Here is a 13,250-nt window from a genome sequence, read left to right on the forward strand (position 1 = left end):
ACTCATAGTGGGCTGATGAAGTGCATGGAATGGCTGAGGAGTTGGTGACAGTGATACTACCTCATACCTGAATTTACTGTTATTTTGTAGCTGAAAAAGTTTACTGCATTAACTGTTGCTTTGCAGTTAATGTGCAAGCTCTAATTTTCATTCATCTTCAACTTTTATTCAGTCAGTGTTATGGTCTGTTCTAAATGTGGTTCTACGTAGAGTGCTATGTAGAGTCATTTTTGTGGTCTCAGAAATTAGGACAACCCAAAACTCTTCAGTCAGGCTATAAATGCTTGCTCACTAAGCAGAGGTTCACTGTACCTCTGGGTGCTGATCAGTACAGTTACTGAATCTACTCATCATTTGCCTTTGTGGCACTGTACTTGAGGTAAAATGGAAGTATTAATTGTGTGTTAGGTAGGAGGGTCTTGAACCAAGAAACCTCCAGGAAGAGCTGTTCAAATGTTAAACTTTCATTTTCCCTCTCTTTTCTTTTTCTATTACTTTTGGGTTTAACAAATACTGCTGTAATTTGCATTCTTCTGGACACAAAGGCTGGTAGAGTGGTGCTATGGTGAATGCAGTTTGAAGGGATTTTTCTGTTGTGTTATTTGGACTTGGGATGCAATTTCTAAGTTCTAATAAATTCTGTAAATTATCCCAGAATTATGGATATGTAATTTATAAATAATCAAAACAAGCAAATTGTTGTTTCTGCAGCCATTATTCTCTTATGGCCTAAAGGCATTTGGTGTAAAACTCGTGTGTTATTTTGGTGATATTCCCATGATCAGTTTTGTATGAGGAGTGATGGTGATGCTATCAGCCTGAGTTTGCTGATAAGGTTGTGAGTTGGTGCTATATGGATCTGTAAAGGTACATATTAGCTTTTAAAAATTAACAGAAGGGCTCCACTTGCAAAAATTTCAGGTAGCAGAGACAGAAGATTGGTAAATTCCAAATAAGAAAGTATTTCAAATCCCGAAACCTTGTGATGAAAATGTTACCTAATTGTGGAGTAGAATGTTCATTAGAACATTCTAATTTTTTTTCCTATGAAGTATCATTTTATTTAAATTCTTCTTGCAGCTATATTAAATGAGTCTTTGTTGTCACTTGGTTACTAAATGTAAAATTAAATTTTGTGCTTTAATACCATATTTGAGAAATGTCTGTGCATCTTATTGAGAATACGGGGGCTCAAAGTTTGCACTGAAGTAACTTATCTCTTGGATTTGTTTTTAACATCTTGTAGTGTACTGTTAGCAATAAAGTCTTAGTAGAATAATCTCTAGACATCCATTGCAAAGCCTATGTGGAGGCTTAGTTATGGAATAAATAATTTGAACACTTTGTTCCAAACTCTGTGAATTTTGTTTTGCTATAAAACCCTGCATTGTTAATATCTGTTTATGTAATCAATTTTAATTTTTAAGCATCTTCAGAAGGAATTAAAATTTGTTGGACTTTGAATTTGAGGACCGTATTTATAGTCAGTCAAGGATGTGTGGTAAGGAAATGAACTTTAGTTCATCCCTGCATTGGGAAGTGAATCTTGGTGTGCAGAGAAATATCCTGGCAGCTGTGACTGTAGGACCGCTTGCTGCCTGGGATTGACAATAGTAAAAGAAGTCTTTTATGGTAGTTGCAGTCATGTAGTGGAGCCAGTTGTGAACATACTGACATTTCATGGACATGTTTTTAAAGATCTGAGAAGCATCTGCTTTGGATATGAGAACTGAGATACTTTTGGGAGGTTCCTCTGATCAGTATGTTTTGGGAGGAACAAGTGGCATATGCTTAAAAAGGTGATGATCACTTGGCTAGCTTGCAAGTGTTCCACCAAAGCATGAGAGTGATAAACTCATTCAGATAGTAATAATATTTTTTATAAAATATATAGTTGAAAAAAAAAAGTAATAAATCTAGTTACCCAGCTTTTCTTCTTCTGTTTTTAGAAATTTATATGGCTTTGTACCTGAGATGTGTATGAAGAGAGGAGGAAAAGTCAGGTTGAAGGTTTGTGGAATGGTTAATCCCAAACAGTTCAGGTTTACTGTGGCTGTTAACAAGTGGACATAGTGTGGCTCAGGTCTTACCAGTATTACCGTAGGTGGCATGACGGTCTCTGGTGAGGATATGGTCTTAAAATGAGGGTCACATCCCTGACTTTGTTCTTTCGGTTTTCTTGGGTCACAAACCTTGACTCCAGAGCACCTGGTGAATTCACTTTTCGGCAGTTTCTGCTTGGACAGGATCTTGTGAAGCGAGTGGCAGGGTGCATCTCCCCTTGGTGACAGCATGCTGGGTGTGCTGCCAGCATTTTGGGAAGGAGGTACTAGTCCAGGCCTTACAACTGCTGAACTGGTGATAATCACAGAATGTGCTGAGGTGGAAGGAACCCACCAGGACCATGAAGCCCAACTCCCAGCCCTGCACAGCACCATTCCCAAGGCACCCGTGTGCCTGAGAGCATTGTCCAAGCATTTGTTGAACTCTGTCAGGCTGGCGCTGGTTCCACTGCCCTGGGGAGCCTGTCCAGTGCCCAACCACCCTCTGGGTGAATTACTAGGTGTTAAAAAAAAGGAAAAGGAAAATGAAACGTTACTTTTCAAAGTGTATTTGAGGGACATTAAAGGCACGCCGCTAAAAATCAAAATCCAGGTGTGCCTAGCATTTTCCACGTGTGGTTTCTCACCCGTGTGTGAAAGTAGTGATTTAATACCTCGTTTTTTGTGACAAAAACGATTCAAAGAGCCATATTTTTCAGGGCTTTTGATCTGGAGGATTTCGCGGGTGTGCAGTACCTCTTAGCAAGGCACCCGGGAGGACGCTCCGTGCCGGGAGTCCTTTGTTCCGGCGTTTCTCCCCTCGCCGGGCACCCCCGCGTCCCCCCCGCCGGCGGCAGCGGTGGCGCGGCCCCCGCGGCGCCCCCGCGGGCTCGGGCGCGGAGCGGCGCCCCCCGCTCGGCGATGGTTCCGCCCGCCGCGCGCGGTCATGTGCGCGGGCCCGGCCCTCCGAGCGCGGCTGGGCGGCCTCGCACAGCGCCGCGTCCCGGGCCTGCGGCGGACAAAAGGGCGCAGGGAAGCGAGACCTCCGGAAGGCGAGGGCAGGCGGCGTCCGTGGTGAACGTTTTCTGATTTTTCCAGAAATCAAGCAGAAGACTGAGCTGCTGATGTCAGTTAACTCTGAGAAGTCGTCCTCTCCAGAAAGGTACGGCCGCATCCCCGTCCGCATGAACGCGGGGCTTCTCCCTCTGCCTCCGCGGGGCTGCCGGCATTGTCCGCCTGCTGCATGCTGGATCCCGCTGCGTGCCCACCCCGCTGCCCTCCTGGGGGAGCTCGGTGCGTTGTGGCCGGGGTCGGGGCGCCGGGCTGTGCCCCGAGCCCGGCGGCCGCGGCGTGCGGGGCTGGCGCAGACCCGCGCCCGGCTCCGCTCGGACCGCGCCGCTCCCCGCGCTCCTGCCCCTGCGCTTGGGCAGCGAGCGCAACTTGGCCGAGCGTTTCGTGCCCTGTTATGTGGAAAAGGGAGTGTCCTTTGGAAAGTAGCTCAGGAATCGCAAATCCCCCTGTTAGTCACATTCTGTAAGATAGATGTGATCCCTGTTCAAGTCTGTGCTAGGAAATGGAGCAGTCGCTGCATGCAGTAATGGTTCATGCCTGCAGGTAAGGACAAAATGACTCAGAAGTGTTTTTAAAGCAATTATTTTATCTGTCAATCAGATTAGTACTATTTCAAGTAGCTGTTTCATTTTTAGGGAAATACTTCACGGTACTAAATGTACATTTAAGTCTTCTGACTGTGAAATAGCCTCCTGGTGATTATTTTGTTGATTTTAAATAAACCAGCCCTGCTCACTTCTGTTTTGCTTGCAGCTGCATTTTAGGGCATTTTTGGTTTTGAAACTGCTTCAGTCTAGAGGAACGTAATACCATTTCCCCTTCATTATTTACAATAAACATTTCAGCTGTATGCAAAGGACCCTCTGAATCTTCTATTTCACCATTTTAATATTGGACGTTGGCAAAAAAATACTATTAATTTTAAGCTCTCAAGCTGTGTTAGGCTGAAATGATCTGAAGTTTATTTTATTGAATGGCTCAGCATAGAGAGACATGATAAGGCACTGAATGCTATCTTAAGGAAACAGGCTAAAAGACATCTTTCAAAATGAACGAGTGTTGTATAGCACGGGTGGTTTGGAAAACCAAAGTAAGCAATTTAATTTGATTTATAAGTATATTTATGTATGATATGTAGAAGCAAACTGCATTGCCTTTCGCCAGCTGTGGTTATAACAAAATACCAGCAATAAGAGGTACAGAAAATGGTGGGGGGGAATGGGATGTTAAGTCACCTTTCCAAAATGGAGAAATATAAGAAGAGCATTGACAGAAATTTTAATATTTACTTGTTCAAAATTAAGAATGAGGAGAGAAAATGCAAGTGTTTATTTATTAACCTTTATCCCACTCTTTTGCCTAAAATTTTTAAATACAAGACTCATAAAATGGTGGTGGTAACAGGGAGGATGATGGAGTGAAAATAGTAAAGGAAACAGGTGTTAACTTGATTTTTGGAAAGACTTACGTTGGCATTGCTGTGTGGGAATCTGGTATATAATACAGATATATATTTTATCAAAATGAATGTTATGCAGCACCCGACATCTGATCAGTCTGGTTTTGAGCAGAACATGCTCATGGTTGAACTAATGGTAGTCCTAGATGAAGAGGTCCTTTTAAAGGCTCATAACACAATTAGAAAAAGATGTATTTGTCTGAGATTCATTTGAATGTTGTTCATTAAAAAGTAAGATTTTTTTTTTTAACAGCATGATATTTTATGACACAATGAAGATTAAAATGTGGCTATTGTATATGCACGCAGATTTGTTTTGAGGGTTTAAATATATGGTACTGTTCACCTGGAGATTGGTTTGACATACCAGCTGCATGGTCAGTTATAAATGAAAACATCTTTATTTCATAGGAGGGTTTTTTTTTAAAATAACCACATTCTTTTCACCTATCTAAAAATAGACTGAATTTTTTTGCAAGCTGTTATGAAACAGTGCTGTCTATCCTATTAGCTGCCAGTTCCTTTCAAGGCTCTTTGAAAATGAATATATAAGATTTTAAAAAAAGAAATAACTATGATATTGAGTGTCTGAACTGTTAAACTGGCCTAATCTGCTCTGTAGAAGAATTGCAATGTGTATTTATGCCATACAGACATGAGAATATGCCTGTTCTTGAAAAACACAGAAAAGGAATTAATTCTTGCATATTTATTTATTGCTGGTTTTTATCCTTGCTCCTAGGGGTTGGACCTGTTGTGAAGCTTGAGTTCTCTGTGTGAGAATGCTGTGTGGAAGATCTGAAAGAGTCCATGGCTTGTTTCTTGTTTTCCACGCTAGCAGAGGCTGCTAGACAGCGCTTGCATAGCCAGAGGGGAGGGGAGAGGAGGTGCCCTGTGCATTTACAAAGACTGATGAAATGGGAATAGAGAAGGAATGAGAGAGAAGCCCATTACTTGCCTCCTTCTTTGGCTTGTCTTTGTTTTTGCAAGACAGTTTAGTGTTTGTAGGTTTTCCTGCTCATTTGGCAAGTTCAACATGCTGTCACATCTTACTGATGAGAAGAAAGCTGGGATATAATGGATAGTTTGGCTGTTATGGAGGCTCAGCATTTTAGAAATCCTGCAATGTTCTCTTAAGATAGTTGTTTGTTATGAATTTAAGAACCTTTTAGGAGACATTAGCAAGACAGTTGAACCTTTTTGTTGAGGAACCTCTGAGATGTTTAAAGACAATGGTAGCCTTGAAAAGTAAATTAATAGAAACCTGAGACATTTTTCATAGATCTCCCTTCCTTTCCACGTACCTTCTCCCTAATAAAACTGAAGTTGCAGAATTGAGGTGATTAGGATACCTGTGTTTTAGCGTGCTGTGGGGTATTTCATTAGCAGACACAATCAGGCCTCTGATGTCCTAAATTTCCAAGTAGTTAATGCTGGCCTGGGCCAAAGTCCTGGTTCCTTGTTGATAAGGTAACCCAGGTAACTGCAGATGGAGTGTGCAGGTGGGCTGGGCGGTGGATCAGGTATCCCACTACGGCTGCTGTTGCTGAATTGATTTGTTTGGATGACTGAGCCTGAAGGAGACCATGGATATGTTTTCCTACAGTGTGCTTACAACGTGGCACTCACCTGCTTTCGTTATCTAATGAGTAGTAGTTGAACTACATGTGAACTACAAAAAGAATATGAAGATATTCTTTTTGTTTCCCTGGGGGCTGCATGAGGTTACTGCTCCAAGTCTTGCAAATGTCCTGAGGAAGCCGATAGCAGCACCCAGATGGAGAGGAGGGATGGTCTTCTAGGACCCCTCCAGGAAAGTAAAAATACTTTCCATTTCTGGCTTGTGAGTTATGCACTCTTCTCATCTACAGTATAGTGAATGCTTTGAGCTGCACAGATTCCCACCCCTTTTAGGGGTGTGGAACTCTTGGCAAGTCTGTTTCTTTTTGAGAAGAGTTAATTCTTTCACCTGGATGACTTGATATTCTTTAAGACTTCAAACCTAATGTATCCAGTACTTTTTTCCCACATTTTAGGACAAAGAACTTGTTATTTATTCAGCTCTGATTTTGGATTCTAAATTATGTTAGCAGTCCAGTTTTACCATGGAGCATTGTCTCATAAAGGTTATTAGCAAGGCTGATCAGTGTGAAGTGTTTGACCTGCTCTTTTTCCATCTTTCAACAAATGCTGCATATGCATATTTCTTTGAAATGAGTTTCTGCTTCAGTGTTTTTTGAAAAAAATAATAGCAGCCACTCATGAACAGCCTTAAAGTAGGTAGCTGGTATGTATATAATTCAATTTTCATCATTTTGGGGAGTGTCATAAATAGCAGTAAAGGGAAGATACTTTCAAATAACAAGTTTGTATTAATCTGTGTAGAAGTATTTGGTGTGAGGTGGTGCAGGAAAATTTTAAGGAATAATGGTAGTTTTGGTTTGGTTTTTTGTTGGTTTTTTTTTGAGCCTTGGGGTATGTATACCCCTCTAGCTTTGTAATTTATCTTTGCAGAGCAAATTAATGTAGTTCTCACTGGTTTTATGGAATTTCTTCATTAGGTCATGCCAAGGAGACATTCAGGGATAAAGTAAAGGAGGAAGAAATCTGAAATAATGAGAAGGAAAAAGATGGAGGCTGAATACTGTCTGCTTCCTTTTCTGAGAGATCTAATGTTAGTTGTTAGAGGAGGCATTGTGAAACAAGTTATGATGTTGAAAGATTCCTTCAGGTTTTGGAACATCAGTGAATTTTTTTTATTCTGTTTTTGTCTGTGTGTTTCTTTTTCTAATTTAGTTGTGGATGTACTACTTTTAAGGTAGAAGTGTAACTTGTAATAAATATAGAAATAATGTTTAAAAGTACAACTATGAGCTAACAACATGATGTATAAGCCGATATTGCCATGTGTGAGATAAATGGTTTGGAATAATTGTTAGATAATAGGGCATTATAAGGTAATGATTCCATTATTTATGTAACTAATGCTGAAAAAATATAATTGTCAGAATGCAACTATTTTATCAGGTCCAGTAACTTTTAAACACATTTTAAAAATACTGTATTTTCTTTAACGCTCTTTCTGCTTTTTTTCTGGTTCTTTTTTATAGGATAAAAGAAATCTTGTAGATCTTCTGCTTCAGGACAGTTCAAATCTAATTTTAGTAGTCATACAACTATTAACTTTTCCGATTTGTTTAATACATGGTAATAGTGACCAATATATATTTCACCCCCTTTTTTTTCCAAAATTACAAGATAATTTTATTTGTTGTATTTTATCTCATAAGTAGAAAGAAAATCATCCTTGCTTAGTGGGAGCCCTCCCTGTTTGTCCAGGGAGACACTTTATTCCACCACCAACTCTGTTGGGTGACAATGTACCTGTACAGCTCTCTTAGACTAGGTGTTTAATTTTAGATTACCAGTTGTGGACCAAAATAAACCCTGTGTTTTGTGTGGTTTTCATATTAAAGGTTCCACAGCCTCACTTGTTATAGCATGTGAGGCTTTTAAATGAAATATGAAAGGGATGTGGAGGCAAGGAATGTTGCTACATGCCATTGCCCTTGTGTAGGAAAAAAATGGAAATAGCTTATATAAAAGCAGCCACTTGTGGAGCATGTTGAGGTGATATTTTTAGGGGACACTGTACTCTTTTTTTTTTTTTTCTTTTTTTTCTTTTTTTTTTTAAGCTGGTAGTGCCTCTATCATTTTATCAATAGGCTTTGAAAAGAGTAAGAATTTTAAGTGTATTTTGGTTTCCAGGGATAGATTCAGTTTATTTCTGCCATAAATAAATTTTCTGCTTGGTTTATTCTGTCTGGAATTTCTGCCATAGGTAGAAAAATTAGAAGTTTACATCATTAGTATCCCTAGTACTCAGCAGTGCACAGTGGCCTGTACACTACTTATTTTTTTCTTTTAATTTTTTTTTAATGATTAGCAACTTTTCATCATGCAGGGATTTGTGAGGCACTTATTACAGAGGAATTTCTAATATACTTTCTGAAAACTCAAATCTTGGATTTTTTCAGTTCCTGTTGGAACTAAAATGAGAGAATTTTGTGAAAGGGAGAGATGGAAAGTTCTGGGGTGTTGTATGAGTTTTTCCTGTACAAGAACTATTCACTGGAAACTAACTCAAGCAATCCAGTGGTGGTCTGAACAGAATTATTTAATGGCTAAACCAAAAGCTGTGTAAAAGATTGGAAAACCATGACTCGCACAGTATATTTACTAAGGTATTCCAGTTCCATCCCAGGGTAAAATGTCTGGGGATAAAGTGATGGGTCATTTTAAGCAAAGCCTTTTGTATTACAGATTGAGTCTGTTTCATGACTTGAAACATTTTACCTGGTCATTGCCTTGGTCAAGCCTTTGCTAAAATGTCCATTCCAGCCCTAGGTGGATTGTAAAGGAATGTTGCCTGATAGATTGTATAAAAGGATGTGTACCTATGCCCAAAGTTTGCATTTCTGTTGTTGCTGTAGTGTATTACAGGATAAACTAATCTCTGGTTTTCTGTGTCTTCATATTATATGCATATTCCTATTACATACTTACAAATCAATAATAAAATGTTTACACATTCATGTAATTCAGTGAATTTACTTTGTTGTGGTACATATATTTTCATTGATCCAGAATTGATGTAGTTACTGAAGGATGCTAGGAACATATTAAGCAAATGCATGCAAATTTAAGCATTCCATTTTGTTGCATATTTTGTCTTATAATTATATTATCAGGAAATTGTGCTATCTCTCAGGTTTTGACTTTGTGAATCCTACCATACTGTTTGGAGGATATCTAAACTTTCCAGTGGACTGAAAAATACCTTTTCTGTCCAAAGGGTGTTGTGACCAGAAGGTGTTTATTCATTCTCTCTTCAGCAGTTTTACACTCATGAACCAGTATCTACCTTAGGTGCTTCTGTATTTTCTTCAAAACTCACCTTTAGTCTTGGATGATTTCTGACAAAATCTAAACAGTCACTGTTACCTTAAATAAAACAGATCTGAAATTTATCTCATCTAGGATGCCTGCCAAACTCATGCTGATATTTGTGACTGGATGGACAGTGAACTGTGATTTCCTTTTTTTCTGCTCTATTCTCTTTCTCTCTTTTTAAAGTTTAAAAAAAACCCAAAGAAATGTGTGCAGCTCCAAGCTTTGCCAATGTTCTTCACCAAATAGATCTATAGAGCTTTCACTGTCTGGTTATAGTTTTAGGTCAGTCAGGCTGGTTGATTGCTTCTTTTTCCTGACTGGGCGGTGTTCAAAATCAGAACCACATCTCATGTAGATATTCTGTTTGTATAAAATTTTGACCATTGTGTTTAAATTAGGCACTTTAAATAACCTCTCCATATTAATAAAAGTGTCCTAATTTTGTCTCAATATCTGCTAATACAATAAATGGCCATAAATTGGTGATACCTGCATTTACTAAAAGACTGTATTTTCTTCTCTTTAGAGAACTTGTCATACATTTGTATTGTAGTGTTGGGCTGGTTAATCTTCAAGACTTCTTTTCCCCAAACTTAGCACAGTATAATTCGATGGAAAGGAGGATTTCTTGAACCTGCTTCTTATTTGGCAAAATGTCATTGGAGTAACATGAAACCTTTTAAGAATTCAGTGCCTTGTTTTCATGAAGCTACTTTCTTTGCCTGAAACCTACTGGGATGGTCATAGCTTTATAAGAAGGCAAGGGCTCATCCATACTTCTGTTGCTCAGTACTGCTGTGTATGGCAATAGTGTGTATCTTTCCTGGAGGCAGTGAAACTACATTTCTGTCCCTCATTGTCAAAGCTTAACTTTTACTAGTTCTGGCAGAACCTGTGAGTATTAATTTTGTCATTAATAATACTACAAAGAGACAGCATTTTTTTCTCTTGCAACTGCTGTGTCAGAAAATATCCAGTAACTGCTGTGTCAGAAAATATCCAGCAATTTTTAAAATTTTTTTTTGGTGGAGATGGAAATGCGGTTTGAAACTTCTGAGGGTTTCAGTGGACAGCTCTTCTGTTGGTCTGTATCCAGTATCAGGACTTACAGATTCTCATTGTTGTCTTCAGCTGCTGCAGCCTCTGTCCACAGAAGCATTCAGTTCCTGCTATGCCCACATACCAGACACTATCCACCTCGGTTTATTTCATGCCATGAACTAGAATGGAAGATGTTTGGAGTTAGCTCTGCTCTTTATGAATCCATCTATAAAAGGATTACCTTATGCTTAGGAGACTACGTGTGGTGGTTTCCTCTGAGTGGTGCTTTGTCATCCCCAGTGTGACAGTGTAAAGCCTTTCTGACAGCTCCTGTTTCATATGTGACAAGAATCAGGAATTTCCACTGCTGCTTGGTGTCTTAGCTATGAGAAGTGTCAGCTTCCAAGAAGACTAATACAGCTTTGGACCAAGACTTCCCTAAGGTATGAAAAAGATCATCATACTGATTCTGAGGTACACTTTTATCAATTAAAACCTTTCATTCTGTTATAAATAAGAGTACAAACAGTCTTCATGGACTTAGAAATCTCACTTGGGTCCTTTCCAGGTAATTAATATTTCAGAGTATTAGTCTAGAAAGCCAAATAGAGTTACAGCCATCCTCAGAATGGTTATGTTCCACAACAGAAGTAAAAGAATGAACTTACGAAGACATTATTGGTGATCAAGGAAAAACTCTTCCTCCTTTCTCTCAAGAACTCTTGATATTTGTGAATGGATTACTGACACAATGAATTAGCTTAGACCCGATTCCTTGGGCACCCCAACTGTAGTCTTCTGCCAGTGAATATATGGGGTTTTTTTTGTGTAGACCATTAATATTTAAAAGTGGTGGTGTTCTTTATGGAAATCTCTTCACATGTTTCTTCAAGGCAATCTTATTGAATATATTCCTGTAGTTTAATTTATATGTCCTTTGTTTCACCTGTATGTTTGCTTTATTTATGTTATTTTTCTGTTAAATTAATCCTGGCTTGGAAAGAAAACATACAGGAAAGAACTGGTCAAGATTCTTTTCAAATGTGTTTAGCACATAGGAATTTCAAGGGCTATTAAAAGAACCAGGAGTCATCCAGTTGAAGCAGGACAGTGTCCGAGAATGCAAATACATTTTTTTACTATCATTTAAATACTCAGTGCTTTAAAAAAACGCCTTAACAAAACTGCATGGAGTGTGTTCCAGTGGATGCCAGGACAGCTTAAACAGTCTGCAACTAAAAGTCTTAAAGACTACCTCAAATCTAAGGCCCCTTTAGGCGCTTCACCTTCAAAGTGTTACTGACAGCTTTGCTAAGAAACTTGCAAAAGGTATGTGTCCTTCTAGCCATGCCAGTTGTTAGAGGTAGCCAGGCATGGAGGGCTCTGTGTCCCAGGGGCAATATCTCCTGTAGCTGAATAGATGAGTTCAGGACTGCTGTGTCCCCAGGGCCAGGCAGTGAAGAGTGTAGGTTTCCCAGAGGTGTGTTTGCATGCATACGTTTAGGTGCAGAAAATGCATCCACAGCTGGCTGTGCAGGGCAGCAGAGACTCAAACCAAGCCTTTTATTGGCACCCACATGAACACACACACACAGAGCACTGGGGCAAGTACAGTGGAAGTCCACTGGTGGAATTTTCACAGAAACTCGCACACAAAGCTCTGTGTGCTCTCCCAGCCAATTTTAAATGCTCTAAGTAGTTTCTAGCCCCTAAATGCATGAGCCCTCAAGGTTCATGTTCTCAGTTCAGTTGCTGACACTTGGACCTTAATTACTTGCTGGCCAGTCTGACTTGAAATTGGCTTAAGTTCACACATATACACTCAAAATAGAAAGTGCATCCACAAAGAACACAGGTATAGGGTTTAATGACAATATAGAATGGATTGTCATGATCAAGGGCAGGGTTTAGTCACACAAGTGCATGGACCAGAAGCTCATTTGTACTAGACCTGCCTAATTTATCCTTTTTCCTTGCTATTTTCCCTTGTTTCTCCCTTACCCATTTTTATACCGGTCTTCCTCCATGTGTAATACCTTCCTCTGAACATTTCATAGCATCTTGCTTATTCTTAAAGTACTGTGGTAAGTTTTACACAATTCCAAAATGTTCTTTCTCCCTGCATTCCATAAGTCCCATAACCCCTAAGGCAATAACCTTTAGTTTTCAAGGTATTTTTTTCGGAAGAGTTTTGACTCATCTTGGTAGGTTTCACACTGGGGGAATATGGTCTAATTGACAGTCGTAGGAGTAGCTGATTCACATGCTCCATTTTTGCTGTTGAGGATGTTAGGGTTGACCTGTTGTTTTGCTTCTGATCCTTGCTGGATCTGTTTCTATTATGGTTAGCTTTCAATCAGATAACCTAACACTGGTCTCCCAGGGGCCTAGTAGCACCTGTCAAAACTGGATCTAGGTCTGTTTGCATTTTTGGCCATCTGATATGGGCCAAATATGAAATTAAATGAATGATGATAAGAAATTATATATATGATGAAATTATATATATATGAAATTATATATATGATGATATGAAATTAACTGAGGATATGAAATGCACAAGTGTTTTGCGACTACTTCTTAGTCTTCTGGAGATTTGATATTACAGAGCTTTGTATACTGTGTAACTCCTATTTAGTTTTTAGACCTATGTTTCTGGAAAGGAAGAGTGATGTCTATTCTTA

The 13,250-nt window shown here is 39.3% G+C and overlaps 1 protein-coding gene across 4 annotated transcripts in view; it reads left to right on the top strand.

Moving 5' to 3' along the window:
• Nucleotides 1-13,250, top strand: part of SRPK2 (SRSF protein kinase 2) — a 125,280-nt gene that overhangs the window by 37,049 nt on the left and 74,981 nt on the right. The window contains exon 1 of one of the 4 annotated variants that reach the window (XM_031507074.2): nucleotides 2,995-3,204. The exons of the other annotated variants lie outside the window; for them this stretch is intronic. Coding sequence (XP_031362934.1) covers nucleotides 3,167-3,204 — 38 coding nt within the window. The 5' untranslated portion in view covers nucleotides 2,995-3,166. Of the gene's footprint in view, nucleotides 1-2,994; nucleotides 3,205-13,250 lie in introns of those variants that run through there. 4 annotated transcript variants of the gene reach the window in all.

Source organism: Lonchura striata, chromosome 5 (assembly GCF_046129695.1).
Source record: "Lonchura striata isolate bLonStr1 chromosome 5, bLonStr1.mat, whole genome shotgun sequence".
NCBI lineage: Eukaryota > Metazoa > Chordata > Aves > Passeriformes > Estrildidae > Lonchura > Lonchura striata.